We start from the raw sequence: 22,336 nt of genomic DNA, 5'->3' as shown, positions 1-22,336 counted from the left end.
CAAAATGGAGTAACTAATGCTAAAGTTCCGCATTAGCAAATTGAAACTAAGTTGTTTATTTGACCTTCCAAGAAATCAGGAGAGAAATGAAAGTCTAGCCTCCAAACAGGGCAGTTTCAACTTACATAATAAAGAAGTTCCCACACTTTAGCCCTTATAAAGAGAGTAACCTGAACTAATTTAATGTTAACTAATCCACTTTTTGTATTATGCTATTTCTTCATTGCTGCTCAAGGTACCTTATAAAAACTGACTATTCTGCAATGCCCCATGTAGCATCTCTCTATTTTTAGATAAGATGCTGTCATATTCACGAATTCCTAACATAAGTTAATTACATCTTTAAATTTGTTGTAATTTATCTTTTGACACAGCTAAAGCCGTTTGACCCATTTCTTAAGGTCTGAAATTTTTGTCTTACTGCTTTCAAACATAACTAAAGTAAAACCCGGAACCCACAGGGAAATCATACTTAATTCTGGAAGATCCTAAAATTACTATGCCTGTAACATAGACAATTAACAAATAAATTCAGATTAATAATCTACATCTAGTTATGCCTAAGAACAACTCTCTCCAGCCACATTCACCCTCAAAAAAAAAAAAAAAAAAAAAATCACGATATAAAACAGTTCACATTCTTCTCAAGCCCCAAGCAGAGACATAGGTTCTGAATGATTTTAGTAAAATTCTACCATTCTGAAAACGATCACAAGAATTCTAGGTGCCTAACTTCCTACCAGTAAGTAAGAATGAGACATTATGCTATGCCAGAGGGGAACTGTGACTAGCCCAGGGAGAAGGCAACATTTATTGAGGTAAGTCACAAATTAAATAGCTTTCACATCATTCAGTTACATGACATGTAAATTTCATGCACTTAAAAGATTTGGTTGCCATCTAAGAAGACAAACATTTCATCCGTTGAATTGTGGTTTCAGTCAAAGTAAAGCAGAGCAAGCACAGATGCATTTATATAAATATGTGGGGCAAGAAGACGGTGAGCCTTTGAGTACAAAGCCCACCATATCTGTGAGGTATGAGATTGAAGTAGGGTGACTGAGGCCAGTTATTAATGCAAAGTACCTCGTAACCAGGAGTTTTACCATAAAAATCCACTTCAGCATTCAGGCTCAAGAAAACAAAACACATATGCTTAGAACCAATGTAAGATAGCCTTTTACAGTTTTGTTTGTTTGTCTTTTGGTTTTATTGAGACAGAGTCTCACTCTGTTGCCTAGGCTGGAGGCCAGTGGCATGATCTCGGCCCACTGCAACTTCTGCCTCCCAGGTTCAAGCAATTCTTGTGACGCAACCACCGGCATAGCTGAGATTACAGGCATATACCCCCACACCTGGGTAATTTTTGTATTCTTAGTAGAAATGGGATTTTCCCATGTTGTCCGGGCTGGTCTCAAGTTATCTGCCTGCCTTAGCTTCCCAGAATGCTGGGATTACAGGTGTGAACCACTACACCTGGCCTATAGAATTTTATATTAAACCTTGAATCAAAATGTAGATACTATATCAACTAGACCCAACTGAAACTGTAATAGTAAAGTGTTCTACAAAACTAACAAGTAAACCAAGGAGACAAAATAAACAAAAATGAGTCTTAAAGTCAGTTATTCTCATTTGATTGCTTTATTACTGCTCAAAAACCTTTCCTTACAACGCAGACCTCCCTCACAAATCTGAGTTTTCCTTTCTTCTTTATAAATGAGAAAACTAAGCCCATAAAGATAAAGTGTTTACTTAATGCTGTACAGCTCACTAACTAGCTGAATTGAAATTATTTATGATTCGTATCTGTTGCACTCATGTTCCCATTTCGTTGAATAAAAAGAAAACAAAAAACCCCACATTCTCCCAATGTGCCAAATTTCAGTGAAAGCTGTTAGAGGTTATCTTTAAGGTATCTTTCTTATGTAAGATAGAACTATGTTGAATTTCAATTTAGTCTCACGACCAATTAGTTTTTAACTAGGATAGGCAAAATTTTTTTAAAACCAGTTTTTAGCAACAAAATTGGAGAAATGAAAAGCACAGTTGTTACTACTGATTAACAAGTGCTTTGGCTTTTAAATTTAGCACTGTTCAAGGCAGTGCTATAGAGCGTGTGTATATGTACACATATATGTACCTACATATATCCACATATATGTACACATGTATAAATATGTAAGTACATAAATACTTAACATAAAGCTTATTTTGTTTTTCAAGGAACATTAATCAAAGGCATAGAGCATGAAAGGCACTATACAGGCACTAAAAATGGAGGAGACGGGCAGCTAATACAATTAAATATATTCCAGCACATCATATTAATTAAATTCATTATAAATATATTATGGATAACACATATATAACAATACAAATGTATTTGTATATATACAAATATATTAAGTACTATGAATACAAATAATGGTGCAATAAAAAGGTTATGGAGTCATTGATTTAGATGGAGTAGTGGCGGCATTGTCAGGAAAGTCAGAGCAGAGAGCTGAAAAAAGTCTAGAATCAGCCAGACCATGGAGATGTGTGAGGTGCGGGGTAGGGCCTCGAGAGGGCCTTATAGAGAGAGGGAAATTCACTGGTAGAAGTCCTAAGCTGCAGGAAACAGGGCTCATTCGGGAAATGAAAATTTATGAAATTACAGAGCAAAAGATGGAGAGACCCTCAGAGATGAGGATGGAAAGGTGCACAAGGGCCAGTTCATAAATATTTAAAGTCGCTCTACCTGCACTTTAAGCCCTCAAAGGCCAGAGCTTGGTTTGTCTTGTCCAAGACAGGCCATTTAATCTGTGTTTGTTAATTCAACAATGAGTGGACAGTATTATTTTGTTCTTTTCAGTCAGTAAGAATAGTTCCCTTAAAGATCTGAAGGCTGCTTGATGTACAGTGAGACCCAGGTATTTTGAACTTGTCTATCCAACTGCAGCAATCCACTCATTTTCCTTTGTATGTGTTTTTCATTTCCTTGTGCTTGTCCATTGCTCAAAACCCTTCTACTGTAAACATCAGGGTGGCAATAAGAGAAAGGTTTGCTCTTAGGAAAAGTTCAAGAAAGAAAGGAGCCCCCAAACCGCCTGACACTTCTAAGTGTCACTGGTACTAACCATGTATCTCAATGTGATAACCTGGAAGAAACAACGACTGCCTGTTCCTGGAACTGGGAAGTGGCCATGGCAAGATGTCCAGAAATAACAGTGAATGAATGAAACCACATGGGAACCAGAGAGTCAGTTTGCAGAAGCAGGGACTTTGTCAAATATTTAAAATAATAAAAGCTAACTTTCACTGAGTACTTTCTGTAGTGCCAGGCACTGCTCTCAGAACTTTACATTAACACATGTAATACTCTGTAGCTCTTTTAACAGTTACACAGTTTCAGAGATGAGGCAATGGAAAGAACATATATGAAGAAATTGGCTGACAGTCCACAGATGGGAACCAGTAGAGGCCGAATTGTCTTAGCAACCATGCTAGATACCGCTATCTTTTCCAAGCTGGTATTGTAGAGGGCCTAGCATAGATGTGGGCTCCAGGCGGACTTCAGTGAATACTTACTGATAAATGCCAGCTTGCAGGCTGTCTTAACCGTCCCTTCTAATAGCGCCACTATACTGGCACATGGTCCTGAGCCCAGCCTCTGCTCAGGATTCAGGGCCGCTCTCTGCCTGTAAAGCAGTGTAACTAAGGGGAAGCCGAGCCCCGCGAGGCGTTTTCAGGCAGGACACCCCTTTTCATTCGAATGGTTCTGGGGTGAGTCCGGGTGCCGCTGGGCCGCGTGAGGCCCCTTGCCGAGTTCCGGTTCCACTTCAGGTGTCGGTTCCCGAGGCCCATCGGCCCTTGTCTCGCCCTCTGACGCAAACACAGTTATGGGGCGGAGCATCGTCCCCACAAGCCGCGCACACCCCGGTGCCATAAGGAGGCGACTAAGAAAGCCTCCCCCCTACCACACCACCACCCGCGGCTGCAGCTGTTCCCGCACAGCCCTGAGGGAGTCGAGGTCCTTGCATGGCTTCCTCCCCTCCGCCCCTTGACTGCCAGGCACACCTGTTGCACAATCCTCCCTGAAGTCGGCGGGAAAGCGGCCTGGACCAGCCTCAGAATCTACACCTGCAGCAGCCCCTCGTTTAGCTTTCTGGATACCAAGGGTACAAGGCTTCCCTCCCCTGGCCCCTGCGCGGGCACACGGGATCCGGCTTTGCTGCTGGAGGGCGGCCGAGCTGGGGGCACGACTGAACCCACCACCCCGTGTGCGACGCGGAGCTGCCGTCCAGCCCGTCCCGTCTCCCCCTCCCCATCCCCGTCCCCTTTCTTGCTCTTTGGAGAGGCTCCGGAAACGTTTGTCCGGTGGTTAAGGGCAGAAGGGCAGAGATGAACTGGGACCTCGACACCAGCTGGAACTGGAAAATTATCAGGCAGGCAGGGAGTGGCCTCCCCCGGGAACTTCCTTAACTCTGGTCTTGACCTGCATCCCTCAGAAGCCTGCGGCTTTTCAAGGTGAGGGAGCTTAGATTACAAATGAGGAGCGGTCGAGATTATTTTCTTTGTAGCCTTTACCCTCTTCCCTTTTCTTTCCATCAAAAGGCATTTTTAATCTGTTTTAAAAGTGAAAATGATGAGGTGTGTGGAATGTTTAATTTTTCAGGGCGTGCCTTTGATTTTTCAGGGTGTGCCTTCAACTGGCACACCCTCATGCAATAAATAAATACACATTGTTCTGACGTTTTTACTGATTTTTTAAAAATTTATTTACACGCCTGTAATTCTAGCATTTTGGGAGGCCAAGGCAGGCGTATCACTTGAGGCCAGGAGTTCAAGACCAGTCTGGACAACATGGCGAAACCCCGTCTCTACTAAAAATACAAAAATGAGCCGGGTGTGGTGGTGTGCCCCCGTAATCCCAGCTACTCAGGAGGATGAAGCAGGAGAAAAATCGCTTGAACCCGGAAGGCAGAGGTTGCAGTAAGCCAAGATCGTGCCATTACACTCCTGCCTGGGAGACAGACCAAGACTCGTCTAAAAAAAAAAAAAAAAAAAAAAAAAAAAAAAAGTAACACGTGGTCTTCCAAACAATAACACCATATATGGAGAAAAATTAAACCTCTCCTCTCCATTTTCTCCCGATTACCCTGCTAACGAAGGTTGACACAGACATTTGAAGACATACTAAGAGGTGGGAGGAGGGAAGAAAAAAGGGAATGGAAGGGAGGAAGGTGGAGAAAGAAATTGAGAAAATAAGATAGAAAAGGGAAGAAGGAAAATCAAGCTACCTGAATTTGAATTCTTCCTTTTTTACTTCCTGTGCCTGTGACTTGTGAAAAATTACTTGACAATCTTTGTGCCTGTTTTCTAATAGGTAAAATGAGAGTAGTAATGGTGTCTACCACATAGGATTTTTATGATGATTAAGGAAGTTAAAATATATAAAGAATTTAGAATGATGCCTGCCATAGAGTAAGCGCTCAGTAAATGTTATATACATACAGATATGTATATACACAGCTACACAGTATTTTGTTTGTGTGTTTTTTTGTTTGTTTGTTTTTACACAAAGAGAATTATTTTACACAACTCTTCTCTGATGTGTTTTTCACCTAACTATGCATCTTGGAAATCTCTATCCCTCTAATACAGAACTGTATCATTGATATAATAATCTAGGTGCTGTTTCTAAGTTTTATCAATTATAAATTATGTTGTAGTCATCATCTTTGCACATATCTTTCTGTATACAATACAAAAAACCATATCATTTTATTCTTTTACCAATAAGTCATGAGATTGATAATTTTTCCACATCTCTTCAATTCTCAAATACCAATTCTAAATGTTTCCTGCTGTGAATGGCAAGTATTATATTATTTTTTGCTTGTTGATTCTGATTGTTAATGAGAATGAGGACTTTTTCATATGATTACTAATTATTTTACAGTTTTATTCTGTGATTTGTCTGAAATATAATGCTCATTTGTTGTTGTTATTGGATTGGGATTTTTTTCTGTCTTGTTGATTTGTTAGTGTTCTTTATATATTGTGGGTATGTGAAATAATATACAATTCTTTTTTTTTTTTTTTTTCTTTTGAGACAGGGTTTCACTCTGTTTCCCCAACTGGAATGCAGTGGCATGATCTCAGCTCACTGCACCCTCCACCCTCTGGGTTCAAGAAGTTCTCTTGCCTCAGCCTCCCAAGTAGCTGGGATTACAGGCATATGCCACCATGACCTGCTAATTTTTGTATTTTTAGTAGAGATGGTATTTCCCCATGTTGGCCAGGCTGGTCTCAAACTCCTCACTTCAGGTGATCCACCCACCTTGGCCTCCCAAAGTGCTGGGATTGCAGGCATGAGCCACCATGCCTGGCCAAGATACAATTCATTTGCCCACTGGGTCTCTGGCTTGAACCTTATTTGAGGTTGCTTTCACCATATAGAAATTTTTATTTTCAGTGATTTTTACTTTTATTTTTTCATTTTGACTTCTGGTCTTTGAATCTTATTTTAAACTGCCTGCTGTACCCAGGACATTTTTATATTTCTTCCTTGATGTCTGTTCATTTCCTTATTTCCAAGTAGTTGGGAATATCTAGTTGTCTTTCTATTATTTGTAATTTTATTGTAGTGCAAGCACATGCTGTGTATGGTTCCAGTCATTTGAAATTTTTAAGACTTACATTATGACCTTCTGGTACACAGTCAATTTTTATAAATATTTTATATGAGAAATAGGTGTATTCTGCAGTTGTGTATGAGTGATGTATTTTTGTTCTAATGGGCTGGGTCAGTTTATTAATTTTGCTGTTACTTTAGCTAAATATTTGGCTTGATTGATCTATCAATTATTCAAAGAAGTATTAAAATTGAGAAAGTATCTATTTACATTTTGACTTCTTTTCATGTAGTTCATTAGGACAACTAAAAGAAAATACTATAGCCTGGGTAGCTTATAAACAACAGAAAGTTATTTCTCACAGTCCTGGAGGCTGACAAATCCAACACCAAGGTGCCAGGAGATTCAGTGTCTGCAGAGGGCCTATATTCTGACACATACATGGTATCTTCTCACCGTGTCCTCACAAAGGGGAAGGGATGAGGGGTCTCTCTAAGGTGTTCTTTCTTTCTTTTTTTTTTTTTTTTTAAGGATATTAATCCCATTTATGAGAGTTCTATTCTCTTGACCTAATCTCACAAAGGCCCCATCTCCTAATATATCACATTGGTGATTAGGCTTCAACGTATAAATTTTGAGGGGACACAAACATTCAGACAATAGCAACATCTGTCTTAGTTCCTGTTGCAAGAGCAAAATAGCATAGTCTGGGTGACTTAAACAACAGACATTTATTTCTCACAGTTCTAGAGTTTGAGAAGTCCAAGGACAGGGAGCCAGTAAAATCACCATCTGTTGAAGGCTCTCCGATTGGCTTGTAGACAGTCCCTTTCTTGCTGTGTCCTCACATGACAGAGAGAGGAGGAGCTCTGGTTCTTCCTCTCCTTATAAGAACACTGATCCCATCATAGAATTTTAACCTTTCCTTAATTTGGCATCACCAATCCCTCCTTCTCTCTGGGGTACTGTGGAAATAAATTGGATCTCTTTATTATATCTGTCTAGACACCCTTTGTGACTTTCTGTGTCTTGCAAAATGATTTGCCACATCTTCCTTTTTTCATATTCTCAAATTAGTTGAAATCTTATGTCCTGCTATACAATCTCATCTTTCTGTCATACTTGGCTTATTACAGCCTTGGGTTTTGTTTGTTTTGACTATCATCACTTTCATTGTATTATAATCCTGAAGAAAAGCACTATCTTTTTTTTTTTTTTTTTTTTAAGACAGTGTCTTACTCTATCATCCAGGCCGTAGTGCAATGGTACGATTTTGGCTCACTGCAACCTCTGCCTCCCGGGTTCAAGCAATTCTCCTACCTTAGCCTCCCAGAGCTGGGATAACAGGCTCCTGCCACCATGCCTAATTAATTTTTGTATTTTTAGTAGAGATGGGGTTTCAGCATGTTGGTCAGGCTGGTTTCGAACTCCTGACATCAGGTGATCCACTCATCTTGACCTCCCAAAATGCTGAGATTACAGGTGTGAGCCACCGTGCCTGGCTGAAAAATACTATCTTAAATTAGAACACATCTTGGTATAACATAAATACACTGTTGGTTGACTAACCAAAACTCAGTATCTGCTCTTATGTGGTAAAATAGTGGTTTTCAAATTTTAGTATCTCTCAGATTCACCTGGAAATCTTGTTAAAACTCTATATGTGTTCCCCACATTCAGAGTTTCTAATTCAATATATTTGAAATGGGGCTTGAGAATTTGCTTTTCGAATAAATTCCCATGTGACGCTGATGATTGTTTTCCAGGGACTTCACTTTAAGAACCATTGCTAAGTGTTCTATTTTGTTCAGTTCTTGAAGAACAATGTGTTCATAAAAGGAATGTCCTAACCCAAAGAACAAATATTGGTTAGTTGTCAATCATAATGAATCCAAGCTCCTTTCTCTGTTATTGGCATGCATTTGGTTATATTACTTAGATTTGACTAAAGAAGAGTCATATTGGGAATTTCTAGGAGTTTCCTGCTTACTTTTGTATATGTATGTGAATGTATTAATATGTATCTGTGATGTGCATAAGTACATGTACATGTACAGCCCATATGTACACTTATGTGAAGACTGACTTGTGGCTATAGAATCTATGAGGATATTTATTTTTGTTCTTTCCACAATTTCATACTCAAAACACGCTTTTTTTTTTTTTTTTTTTTTTTTTTTTTTTTTTTTTTTTACCTGTTGTCCTCTTCTGCATGGAGGGTTTTATTTCTTTTCAATAGCTCCAAGACTTCCACAGCACTGGGGGGTAACTGGTATAACACAGCTTTATGAGAAACAGTAGCAAAGGACGATTTCACTTTGCATCATGGTTCTAACATGTGAGTTAAAATTCTGGGTTGGAAATTCTTTTCTTTAAGAATGTTGAATATTGGCTCCCACTCTCTTCTCACTTGTAGAGTTTCTGCTTAGAGGTCTGTTTTTATCTGATGGGCTTCCTGTTGTAGGAGACCAGGCTGTTCTTTCTGGCTGCCCTTAGTAGTTTTTCCTTCATTTCAATCTGGGAGAATCTGATGATTATATGTCTTGGGGTTGATCTTCTCATGGAATATCTTAATGGTGTTCTCTGTATGTCTTGAATTTTCATGTTGGCTTGTTTTGCTAGGTTGGGGAAATTCTCCTGGATGATGATATTGTGAAGTGTGTTTTCCAGCTTGTTTTCATTCTTCCTGTCTTCTCCTGGTACTCCAATCAATTTTAGATTCAGTCTTTTTGTAAAGTCCCATATCTCTTGGAGGCTTTGTTCATTTCTCTTCACTCATTTTTTTCTCTATTCTTGTTTGCATGTCTTATTTCAGTAAGGTGGATTTCAAACTCTGATATCCTTTCTTCTGCTTGGTCGATTTGACTATTGATATGTGTGTATGCTTCATGAAGTTCTCATGCTGTGTTTTTCAGCTCCATCAGGTCGTTTTTGTTCCTCTCTAAACTGGTTATTCTAGTTAGCAATTCCTCTAACCTTTTATCAAGGTTCTTAGCTTCTTTGCATTGGGTTAGAACATGCTCCTTTAGCTCAGTGTAGTTTTTTATTACTCATCTTCTGAAGCCTACTCCTGTCAATTCATCCATCTGATCCTCCGTACAGTTTTGTGCCCTTGATGGAGAGATGTTGCAATCATTTTGGGGAGAAGAAGCACTCTGGTCTTTTGGGTTTTCAGTATCTTTTCATTGATTCTTTCTCATCTTCATGAGTTTGCTTAGTTTCAGTCTTTGAGGCTGCTGACCCTTGGATGGAGTTTTTGTGGGGGCCAATTTGTGGGGGCCATTTTTGTGGGGGCCATTTTTGTTGTTGTGTCAGGTCCCTCTTCTGTAGGGCTGCTGCACTTTGCTGGGGGTTCACTTTAGGACCTATTCATCTTCCATTCCTACTTCTTTACATGCTTCATAACTTGTTGAAAACCGTATATTTAGAATAATATAATATGACAACTCTGGAAACTGTATTTGCCTCTTCTCCAGGCTTTGTTGTTGGTGGGGTCTTTCCTATTGTGCATTTGTTTGGTTACTTTCCTCAACTAATTATATTAATCTATATTCTTCATTATGTGTGACCACTGACATCTCTTCAGTTAGCTTAGTGGTCATTCAATAAATGGATATCGTTTTCCTTAAATATGCTGCATAAGTGTATCTCCCAGCCTTTTCCAAAAGGTCTTTTGTGTGTTTGGGGGCACTATTTCAAAAATCCAATAGATGATTTGCAATACTGGCTTAGCTTTCTCTCATTGCTGGCACAGAAACTTAAGGTCAGCCAGAGGAGAGAGATTATTTCTTTTTCAGGTCTTTTCTGGGTATGTGCACAGTTCTGTACAGGTACATTTCCTTCTAAATTTTCAGGAATATGTCAGAACTCGTGAAAGCCCCTATTAATATCTCATTCTCCAGATTGTCTTTTTAAAAGATTTTGGTCAGCTTCTTCTATATCCCAACTATTATTAAGGCCTCACTCAATTGTCATGTGATAAACAATTATCACTAATTATTTCCCAAAACTGTTATATAGTGGGGGTAGGGGAGGGCAGGGCCAAGATGGCTGACAAGAAGCAGCTGCAATCAAAGGCTCCCACCAAGAAGAACCAAGACAATGTGTGAATCCTGCACTGGGAACCAAGATATCCCCGGGTTCTATCAGGACTGACTAGGCAGTTGGTGTAACTCACAGAGAGCAAGGAACTGCAGGGTGGTGCATCGCCTCACTTGAGAGCCACATGGGGCAAGGGGAGCTCCCATGCCCCAGACAAGGCAGGCGGTGAGTGATCATGCTACCCAGCCTGCAGATATGTGCTTTTTCCATGGATCTGTGCAACCCATGGATCACAAGATCCCACTCATGAGCCCGTGCTACCAGGGCTTTGGGTCTCAATCACAGAGTTGCATAGATCCTCAACAGCTATTTAGTTGGCAACTGCCTAGGACTGCTGAGTTCCCAGGGGGAGGGGAAGCCTTCATCCCTGCAGCTGCCTGCTGCCTAAGACAACTGAGCTCCCCAGGAAAAGGACAGCAGCCATCACTGCAGCTACCAACTGCCTAAGATACTGAACTACTGGGAGGGAAGAGTGGCAGCCATCACTACAGCTCCAGCCCACTGTATTTCCCCTGCTGGTACCTGGGAGACTCAAAAGGCATTCCCCACAGTGTGTGGCAGATCATGGCCAGACTGCCTCTTTAGGCCACACCCTGACGCATCCTTCCTTACTGGGTGGGGCCTCCCTGCAGAAACTTCAGCAACTCCAGCAAGGGACTTAGGGCCAAAATTCTGGTCTCCCTGGGCCTGAGCCCCTAGGGGGAAGAGTAGCCATGGTCTCCATGGACCAGCTGACTTAGTCTTTCCCCCTGCTAGCTCTGAGGAATCCAGGCAGCCCAGATGATTGGGATTCCCACCAGAAGAGCACACCTGTTTGACAAAGGGACAGCCAGAGTTCTCTGCTAACTGGGTCTCAGATCCTGTGCCTCCCAACTGGGTGAGAACCACCACCAATAGAGGTCACCAGGCACCTTATACAAGAGTGTTCCTGGAGTTCCGTTCCAAGATGGCCAAATAGGAACAGCTCCAGTCTGCAGCTCTCAGCGTGATTGACGCAGAAGGTGGGGGACTTCTGCATTTCCAACTAAAGTACCGGGTTCATCTCACTGGGACTGGTTGGACTGTGGGTGTGGCCCTTGGAGGGTGAGCCAAAGCAGGTCAGGGCCATCACCTCACCTGAGAAGCACAAAGGGTCAGGGGATTTCCCTTTCCTGCCAAGGGAAGCCGTGACAGACTGTATCTGGGAAAAGGGACACTTCCTCCCAAATACTGCACTTTTCCCAGGGTCTTAGCAACCAGCTGACTAGGAGATTCTCTCCCGTGCCTGGCTTGGCAGGTTGCACACCCGTCGCACCTTGCTCACTGCTAGCACGACAGTCTGAAATCGACCTGCGAGGCCACAGCCTGGCTAGGGGAGGGGTGTCCACCACTGCTGAGGCTTGACTAGGTAAACAAAGTGGCCGGGAAGCTTGAACTGGACGGAGCCCACCGCAGTTCAGCAAGGCCTACTGCCTCTATAGACTCCACCTCTGTGGGCAAGGCACAGCTGAACCAAAGATAGCAGAAACTTTTGCAGACTTAAATGCCCTGTCTGACAGCTCTGAAGAGAGCTGTGGATCTCCCAGCATGGCATTTGAGCTCTGAGAATAGACAGACTGCCTTCTCAAGTGGGTCCCTGAACCCCGTGGAGCCTAACTGGGAGACACCTCCCAGTAGGGGCCGACACACACCTCATACAGGCAGGTGCCCCTCTGGGACAAGGCTTCCAGAGGAAGGATCAGGCAGCAATATTTGCTGTTCTGCAATATTTGCTGTTCTGCAGTCTCCACTGGCGATATCCAGCCAAACAGGGTCTGGAGTGGACCTCGAGCAAACCCCAGCAGACCTGCAGCTGAGGGACCTGACTGCTAGAAGGAAAACTAACAAACAGAAAGGAATAGCATCAACATCAACAAAAAGGACATCTACACTGAAACCACATCTACAGGTCACCAACATCAAAGACCAACACAAAGATGGGGAGAAATCAGAGCAGAAAAGCTGAAAATTCTAAAAGTCAGAGCACCTCTTCTACTCCAGAGGATTGCAGCTCCTCACTAGCAACAGAACAAAGCTGGATGGAGAATGACTTCGATGAGTTGACAGAGGTAGGCTTCAGAAGGTCCATAATAACAAACTTCTCCAACTTAAAGGAGCATGTTCTAACCCATCACAAGGAAGCTAATTAAAACCTTGAAAGAAGGTTAGATGAGATTTGATGCCCTGAAGGATTTGACTGTGTTATAAGTTGGGTTTAGTCAATTGGCTTCATTTCTGAATGCTTACATGGCGCCAAGGCTCTGATCAGCACTTCTCAGCTGTATGTTCTGACATTACTGACCTGGAAACAGGCCTTTAGTTTTATGTGCTGGCCCCTTGAGATCAAGTACTGACTGCATTGGAGAGGCTGAGGTGTTCCCAGTCCGCTGGCAACAATACTCTGCAGAAAACTAATGAAGCTATTCAGGACTTAAACTCAACACTTGACCAAACAGATGTCACAGAAATCTACAGAACACTCCACCCAATAACAAGAGAATATACATTCTTCTCATCTCCACACAGCACATACTCTAAGATCGACCACATACTTGTGCATAAAGCAATTCACAACAAATTAAAAAAAAAAATCATACTCACCACAGTCTTGGACTACAGTGAAATAAAAATATAAATCAATAATAAGGAGATACATACAAACCCTACAATTACGTGGAAATTAAACAACTTGCTCCTGAATGACTTTTGGGTAAAGGATAAAATTAAGCCAGATCAAAAAAAAAATTGAAACTAATGAAAACAAAGTTAAAACACACCAGAATCTCTGGGACACAGTTAAAGAAGTGTTAAGGGGAAAGTTTATAGTGCCAAACACGTACATCAAGAAGTTAGAGAGTACTCAAATTAACAACCTAACACACCTGAAGGAATTTTAAAAAAGAGAGAGAGAGAAATAAAAGCAGAAGAAAAGAAATAACCAAAACCAGAGCTAACTGAATGAATATGAGATGTGAGAAACCATACAAAAGATTAACTTAGACCAAAACTTGGTTTTTTAAAAGAAAAATCAAGCTTGCTTTGATAGACCACCAGCTAGATGAATAAAGATAAAAAGAGAAAATCCAAATAAACTTAATCATAAATAACAAAGGGGACATTACTATGGACCCCATGGAAATACAAAAAACTCAAAGACTGTTACAAACACTTCTATGTACACATACTAGAAAATCTAGAAGAAATAAATAAATTCCTGGAAATATATGACCTCCTAACATTAAACCAGGAAGAAATTGAAATCCTGAATAGACCAAAAACAAGATCCAAAACTGAGTCAGTAATAAAAAACCTACTAACAAGAAAAAGCCTTGGACTAGCCTATTTCCACAAGATACATGAATAAGAAATAATAACAGTCCTATTGGAACTATTGCAAAAAATTGAGGAAGAGGGACTATCTTCTAACTCATTTTAGGAGGCCAGCATTATTCTCATACCAAAACCTGGCAGAAACACTACAAATGAAAATCTTCAGGCCAATATCCCTGTTGTAAAGCCCCTCAACAAAATAAGCAAACCAAATCTAGCAACACATCAAAAAACGAATCCACCATGATTGAATAGACTTTAATCCTGGAGTGCAAGATCGGTTCAACATATGCAATTCACTATTTGTGATTCATCACATAAACAGAACTAAGAACAAAAACCACATGATCATTTCAATAGACATAGAAAAGGCTTTGGATAAAAATTCAATATTCCTTCGTGTTAAAAACCCTCAACAGCTAGGCAGTGAAAGAATATACTTCAAAATAATAAGAGCCATCTATGACAAACCCACAGTCAACATCCCACTATTAACAAAAGAGCAAATGCTGTAATCATTCCCCTTGAGAACCAGAACAAGACAAGGATGACCATTCTCACCACTCCTGTTCAAAATAGTATTGGTGTAATTCCAACAGTTTGGGAAGCTGAGGGATTGCTTGAGCCTAAGAGTTTGAGGCCAGCCTGGGCCACATGGCAAAACCCCATCTCTACAGAAAATGCAAAAATTAGCTAGTATTGTAGCATACACCTATAGTCTCAGCTTGGGAGGCTGAGGTGGGAGAATCATCTGAACCTGGGAAGTTGAGGCTACATTGAGCCATGATTGCACCACTGCACTCCAGCCTAGACAACAGAGAACAATCTGATCTCAAAACAATACAAATTTTACTGGAAATCCTAGCCAAATCAATTAGTCAAGAGAAAGAAAGAAAAGGCATTCAAGTAAGAAGAGGGGAAGCCAAACTATCTCTCTTTGCAGATGATATAATTCTATGCCCATAAAACGCCATAGTATCGGCCCAAAGACTACTAAAACCAAAAAAAAAAAAAAAAAAGAGTTCAGTAAAGTTTCCAGATACAAAATAGATATACAAAAATCAGTAGTATATCTATACATCAATAATGACCAACATGAGAGTCAAATCAAGAGCACAATATCATTTAAAAATATCCTAATAAAGAATAAAATACCTAAGAATACAGCTGACCACAGAAGTGAAAACAACTCTATAATGAGAATAAAAAAAACCCTGCTGAAAGAAATCAGAGATGACACAAACAAATGGTAAAACACTCCATGCTCATAGCTAGGAATAATCAATATTGTTAAGATGGCCATACTGCCCAAAGCAATTATAGATTCAATGCTATTCCTATCAAATTACCAATGTCATTTTTCACAGAATTAGAAAAACCTATTCTAAATTTTATATGGAACCCAAAAAGAGCCTGAATAGTCAAAGCAATCCTAAGGGAAAAGAACAAACCTGAAGACATCATGCTATCTTACTTCAAACCATATGATAAAGCTATAATAACCAAAACAGCATGGTACTGGTACAAAACCAGGCACATAGACCAATGGGCCAGGTTAACGAACTCAGAAAGAAAGCTGCACACTTATAACCATCTGATCTTCAACAAAGTCAACAATAAAATGCAATGAGGAAGGACTTTCTATTCAATATAGGGTGCTGGGACCACTGGCTAGCCATATGCAGAAGATTGAAACTGGATCCCTTCCTTTCACCATATAAAAAAGTAAACTCAAAATGGATTAAAGACTTCAATGCAAAACCAAAACTACATGCCCTGTAGGAAAACCTAGGAAATACCATTCTTGACATAGGCCTTGGCAAAAATTTTATGGCAAATACTTCAAAAGCAATTTCAACAAAAAAAAAATAGACAAGTGGGACATAATTAAACAGCTCCTGCACAGCACAGCAAAAGAAACTGTCAGCAAAGTAAACAGACAACCTATAGCATAGGAGAAAAATATTCACAAACTACCTTGCATCTGACAAAGGTCTAGTATTCAGAATCTATAAGAAACTGAAATCAACAAGGAATTAACAAATGACCCCATTAAAAATGGGCAAAGGACATGAACAGACACTTCTCAAAAGAAGACTCACACGCAGCCAACAAGCATATGAAAAAATATTCAACATCACTAACCACGGAGAAATGCAAATTAAAACTGCAACGGGATACCATCTCACATCAGTCATTATGGCTATTACTAAAAAGTCAAAAAATAATGGATGCTGGTGAGGTTCCTGTACTCACTGGTAATGGGAATGTAAATTAGTTTAGCCACTGTGGAAAGCAGTTGGATATTTCTAAAAGAAGTTAAAACAGAACTTAAATCCATTCGACCCAACAATCCTATTACTGGTTATATACCCACAGGAATGCAAATTATTTTACCATAAAGACTCATGCATGCCTATGTTCATCACAGCACTAGTCACAAGAACAAAGACATGGATTCCACCTGGATGTCCATCGATGGTGGACTGGAGAAAGAGGATGTGGTGCATACCCACCATGGAGTACTTTACAGACATAAAAAAAGAATAAAATCATGTCCTTTGCAGTAACATGGATGGACACTATCATAAGTGAATTAATGCAGGAACAGACAATTACATACAGTGTGTTCTCACATGTAAGTGGGAGCTAAATACTGAGTATACATGGAAACAAAGGCAGGAACAACAAACACCAGAGCCTACTTGAAGGGGGAGGCTTGCGGGAGGGTGAGAGTTGAAAAACTACCTATCAGGCAATATACTCACTACCTGAGTGACAAAATCATACCAAACTCCAACAACATAAAATTTACCCATGTAATAAACATGCACATGTACCCCCTGAACCTAAAATGAAAGTTGAAAAAAAAAAAAAGTAAGCCTGTATTTTCAGCTGAGTAATTTTATTAGGCAATATTCTGTTTACAGAATTTCGGTAGTCCAGCGAATTTCTTTCATTTCTTCTTTCTGTTTTTGTCTTTCAGTCCAAGGTGGCATATATATATATATATTTTTTTTTTGGCAATTGTAAAAACTTTAATAACATTGTGTCTCTAAAGTATATGTCACTGGATTCATTCAATTAGACATTATGTTGACATATATGATAATGTGTAAGATAATATGTTTATGGTTTTGGGAAATATGACATACACATCTTTAGGTGGAATTTTTCTGTTGATTACATTATGGCTACTGTGACTACAAAGCTGTTGGTTTGCAAGTCTTCTGTGAACCTGGGGGTTGGGGGATGGAATTAGAACGTTAAAATTCCACAGCTCACTGTTCTTTTGATAGTTTCACAGTTTTCAAAATGACCTTTAGATTGTTTGAGATCACTGCTTAATGTTCAGAGTTCTAAAATTTTGGTTTTGCCCATTTTTTCCTGGGTTCTTACTGCTTTCTTTGAGGCACAGATTTTTGGAGCCCTTACTCTGAATTTTTTTGTGCATGTGAAATTGTATATAGACAGAGACTATTATTTGAAATGAAAACAAATAAGAACTATGTCAAATCTATGTACATTGGTAAGTACATAAATATTTCATATACATGAATGACAATGTACTTAATTTAAAAATCCCAAATATGTATTTATTAATTTTTATGTTTTATTAACTATATTACTGTTTTCCATATTGTCTACATATGTGCATATATAGTGCATATATGTATACATGTTTTAATACTTGCTAATAAGTATAACTATATTGATTTTTAAACATACATGTCACCAGACAAAATATATAATTATGCTAGACAAACAGGTGGTCTTCTAGTTGTTTTGCCAAATAATCTCAATGTTACATTGTTGTATTATTCATAAGTCTATTTAATTTGATAAAGTAATATATTGCTGTCAGTGAACCTAAAATACAAACACTGTTTATAAACACTCATGGTTTAAATACTTTCTAAATCACAGATCTTCAAAGAATAGTAATAATCACATAATTATATTAGTTGGAGAGTTCTCCTGAAGTCTCAGAAGGAAAATGCATTTTGCATTATGCTTCATCCAAATATACAGGTGTCTTAATTTGGGGAAGAAAATTCAGACTTTCCATTGTGAAGTCTCATACTTATGAAACACTCTCTCTCCAGAAGTATTTCCTAGTGGGTTCACTGTAGAAACCTGCAGATCATTTGTAGGTGAACCTTCATCCCGATTTTACAGATCAAAATATGAGCCTCAGAGATGTTGTGTTATCCATTAGATTTATACATGGAAGAGCTATAAAGTGAATCCAGGTATCCTAAAGAAGAGGAATAGCAGGAATAGTTGACATAGACAATGGATTAGGAAAGAGGGGTATCAATTAGAGTAGGAGAGAAGAGGGTCAGATATATCTTATGTACATGGTGATTTTCAAGTTAGATGTGAGATGAAGTTGGAGGCTTTGTTACACTCCAACTATGGCATTCGTTTTTGTTCTCTCTAGAGAGGAACATGAATGTCTTCTTCCTAGTTTTGGATACTTTGTACTGAGTGGTAGCTTAGAGATTCGTCCCAAACCTGGAGTCCTAGGCAATGTCTCTAAAAATACATAAAAATATTCTTTTGTATTATATGTGCAGCAATGAAGCATCAGCAAAGTAATAAATTCTGAATACTACAGTTTCCCAGTCCAAAGGACTGAATACATGTCTCTGAAATTAATATGTTAAAGTCCTAACTCCCAGTGGTTTTAGGAAGTAGGGATTTTGGCAGATGATTAGGTCACAAGGGAGGAGTTCTCAGAATTGGGAGAAATGCCCTTATAGAAATAGACCCCAGAAAGATCCCTCCCCGTTTCTGCCCTGTGAAGTTACAGTAAGACGTTGGTTATCTGTGAGGAAGTGAACCCTCATCAAACACCAAATCTGTTTAATTTTGGGCTTCCCAGCCTCCAGAAGTACAGAAACCAAGAGAAACAGAAACAGAAACCCCCAGTTTATGTTACTATAAGTCACCTAGTCTATGGTATTTGTTACAGCAGCTCAGACTGTTTAACATACCGAGTATGAGTTTAAGGCCCCTATTAGGTAGTTCATGAATGGGAACATATACATAAACAAAAGGGAGTACGTAGTAGTTATAGAGACCAACATTTGAAGCATGTTAGTCTCTGGAAACTACATGTCATTGTCTACCTGGGAGGCGAATTTGAAAAGGCTTCATCCTCCATTCAGCCCACAATCCATAGTCTCTCAAAATTATTGCTAGGAAGAATCTAACATGGGCAGATACAAGCAACCACAACAATATACATTCCATTTAGAACTTTGAAGCTAACTAGTTCTATGGATAATTGTATGCATACCGGGATATAAAGCTTATAATTCTCCCATGGTTTTGGAATGGCAGCAAAGGCTCAAAGCAGTGGCCATGCTTCCTGCAAGCAGTGTGCCACCTCAAAGCAGTATTCACACCTCAAAGCAGTATGTCACACCTCCTATATTCCAATAATTGATCAATTGGAGCCAGTTCCACATGAAGTTTCTGATACCTAAGGCTTTACCACTACATGTTAAACAAAATAAATGGAACAATAAAATAATTATATGATGGTGTATAAAATGGTTTCAGAGCATTGTACATTGTCCTCTGTTGTACTAGTTTCATTACTTTGCACTTTGTGCAAGAAGACACTTACTGAGAGATCTTCTCAGTCATATAGAAAGAGAGAAAGCCTCAGTGGAAAGTAAATTAGAACATTATGTTTTGTAGTAGGGTTTGAGTAAGAGGAAAGTACCTCTTTGGTATCTCAAAATAGGAGGGAAAAGTATTCACAATGTATGAAAGATGAAACAACTTGGATACATTTCGATTACAGGCTCTAGAAGTAGAGTGGTAAGGATACTATGGTAAGTCACTCTCTTGTGTGAGCCCATTTGCCAAGCTTAGCTATGGACAACACAACAGCCTCGGGTGTTTGTAATCCCCTCTGAACAAAGTGAAGGGATCTGGCCTCCTGTGAAGATACATGGGCATGAAGTTACTTCTTCCACTGACCATGATGTCAGTGAAACCCAGGGTGGTGGTGGGGGAGTTGCATTTCCTGTGAATAAGGGCACAGGTTTCGCACCTCACAGCAGCAGCTGGTCAAGACAGATAAGAACCTACTGGCATTAATCAATGGAAACAATAAAGGATAAAGGCTGCCACTTCATGAAAGATGAGCTTAGCCTGTCCAAAATAAATTGTGTAACTTCCCCATGGAGAAGACAAGAGAGGTCAAATAGATCACAGGCAAATAGCAGTCTCATAAGCCCTCCCCTTTATCTGGATCAGTAAAGAGCAAATTAGCCTCCCAGAACTGGGCCCTCTTGTACCCACTAACTTAGGATATAGGTTTCAGAACACTGACATAAAAGTGATGAAATGAAATATGGAAACAACAGTGTCTCACTCTCACAACTAGTATATTCAGATTTTTTAAAGAGAAAGTGCCTCAAAAGCTTCTTCACCCAAAACTGCCCTTTTACTTTTCTCTTTTTTCAGTCACCAAAAAGAATATTCTATGTTCTCTGTTTTTACCAGAATCATGAGGTAATATAGACACCTCAAAGTCCAGAATATATAACGAGTAATATTAATATAATGAGTTTTAACATTAACTTAGTAACATTAAAACTTCAGTTTTTGTATTTATAAATTATACTGCAGGGTTTCTTCTGGTAATAAAATTCCCTGGTAGTGCATATAATCTCAAACACTCTTTTTTTTTTGAATTCTAAAGGAAGTGATCATATTTTGATATATAGATATTAAACTGAATTAAAATTGTAAGCTTACAATTTTAGACAAAACAAAAAAACTAAAATTTGGAAATCTAAAATTGGAAAACAAAGCTGAAGCATGTGTCTGTTGTTAAGTAAGTAGATATACACACACATAAATACTTTTCATTACATATCAAGACCTGAAATTATGTCACAAACATGCACCAGTAGTTGAAGAGAGCTCTTACCTCCTCAGAAGGAGAAGGCTAGATTAGATATATCCAATAGCAAGAATGAATAAACATTCTTTTAAAAAATTATTCATCAGTTAGAGTACTACCTACATTATATGAAATTAATAAAAAATGGTTTGCAGCATAATGTCATCTAAGTAGAACTGAAAATTAATGGTGCATTAATAATAAAAATAAGAATAATAATGGTAAAACATGCTTACTTTATCCTAATAAAAACTTTAAAATGAAGAAGTTATTATCCTAATTTTAGAGGTAAGAAAACCAAAGCTTAGATAACCTTCATTAATATTTTTGTTCAAATTGAGCTACAAAGTTCAGGTGCCTGAAATCAAATCCTTGTCATATTTGGATTTCAGAAGCAACAATGATTTACTTTTACTTATTTCTTATGGTCGATAATATAATCAAATTTAATTATCCAGCACTTACTTTTGCTACAGATGGATGAAATCAATTTATTATTAGAAGAGTAGTTTGATTAATAATTTTCAAAATGCCGTTCAGAGGCGAGGAGGTGAACTGGGTACTTATTTCTTCAATTGGAAAAGCTGGATCAGTTACAGATTTCACATGAGTTTTATGACCTGTACAATAAAACAGAATGGTGCCCTAAACCAAGAAACTAACAAAAATGGACCACCTTTTAGATTAATTGGGTTTCACAGTTCTGTTTGTTTAAAGCTGATATCCTGTGATCTTGAATGGGAGATGTGGGAACACTGTCTGATGACTTGACAGAATCCTAGAACATATTGTTTTACAATTTGGCCACATGGAAACACCTAGATTATTTTATGTTCTGAGACACTCTATACATTAACAGTGAAAAGAATTAATTCCTTCTCTTAAGAATGTAGTTGCTTCAATAAAACATACCTATATTTTCAGCAAGATAAGAAAGTGTAATATGATTTTATTACATTTTATTACATTTGGTGAGTTCATGGGTTTAAATCAGACAGTAGCTCGAATCACCCAGTTTTTCAAAGTTCAAATACTAGTTCCCTCTCACATTTATAAAAGAAATAATAGCTGGGTGAAGTGGCTCATGCCTGTCATCCCAGTACTTTGGGAGGCCAGGGCAGGCGGCCTGGGAGACCTGAGGTGGGGAGTTAGAGACTAGCCTGACCAACATGGAGAAACCTCATCTCTACTGAAAACACAAAATTAGCCAGATGTGGTGGCACATGGCTGAAATCCCAGCTACTCCGGCGGCTGAGGCCGGAGAATTGCTTGAACCGGGGAGGCAGAGGTTGGGGTAGGCCAAGATCGCGCCATTGCACTCCAGTCTGGCCAACAA

General features: G+C 39.2%; 1 protein-coding gene across 3 annotated transcripts in view; it reads right to left on the bottom strand.

Annotated features, from left to right (window-relative positions):
• LOC101008578 (phospholipid scramblase 2) overlaps positions 1-19,298 on the bottom strand; it is a 48,566-nt gene extending 29,268 nt beyond the window's left edge. For 2 of the 3 annotated variants that reach the window (XM_003894985.5, XM_017955804.3), the window contains exon 1: positions 19,208-19,298. In XM_003894985.5, the coding sequence (XP_003895034.3) occupies positions 19,208-19,235 (28 nt within the window). In that variant the 5' untranslated portion in view covers positions 19,236-19,298. Of the gene's footprint in view, positions 1-3,573; positions 3,702-19,207 lie in introns of those variants that run through there. The other variant, XM_021934761.2, reaches the window with a different exon arrangement.
• Between the last annotated feature and the right edge of the window lie 3,038 nt (positions 19,299-22,336).

The sequence above is a fragment of the Papio anubis genome, chromosome 2 (genome assembly GCF_008728515.1).
Source record: "Papio anubis isolate 15944 chromosome 2, Panubis1.0, whole genome shotgun sequence".
NCBI classification, from domain to species: domain Eukaryota; kingdom Metazoa; phylum Chordata; class Mammalia; order Primates; family Cercopithecidae; genus Papio; species Papio anubis.
This window is presented reverse-complemented; position numbering and strand designations above follow the sequence as displayed.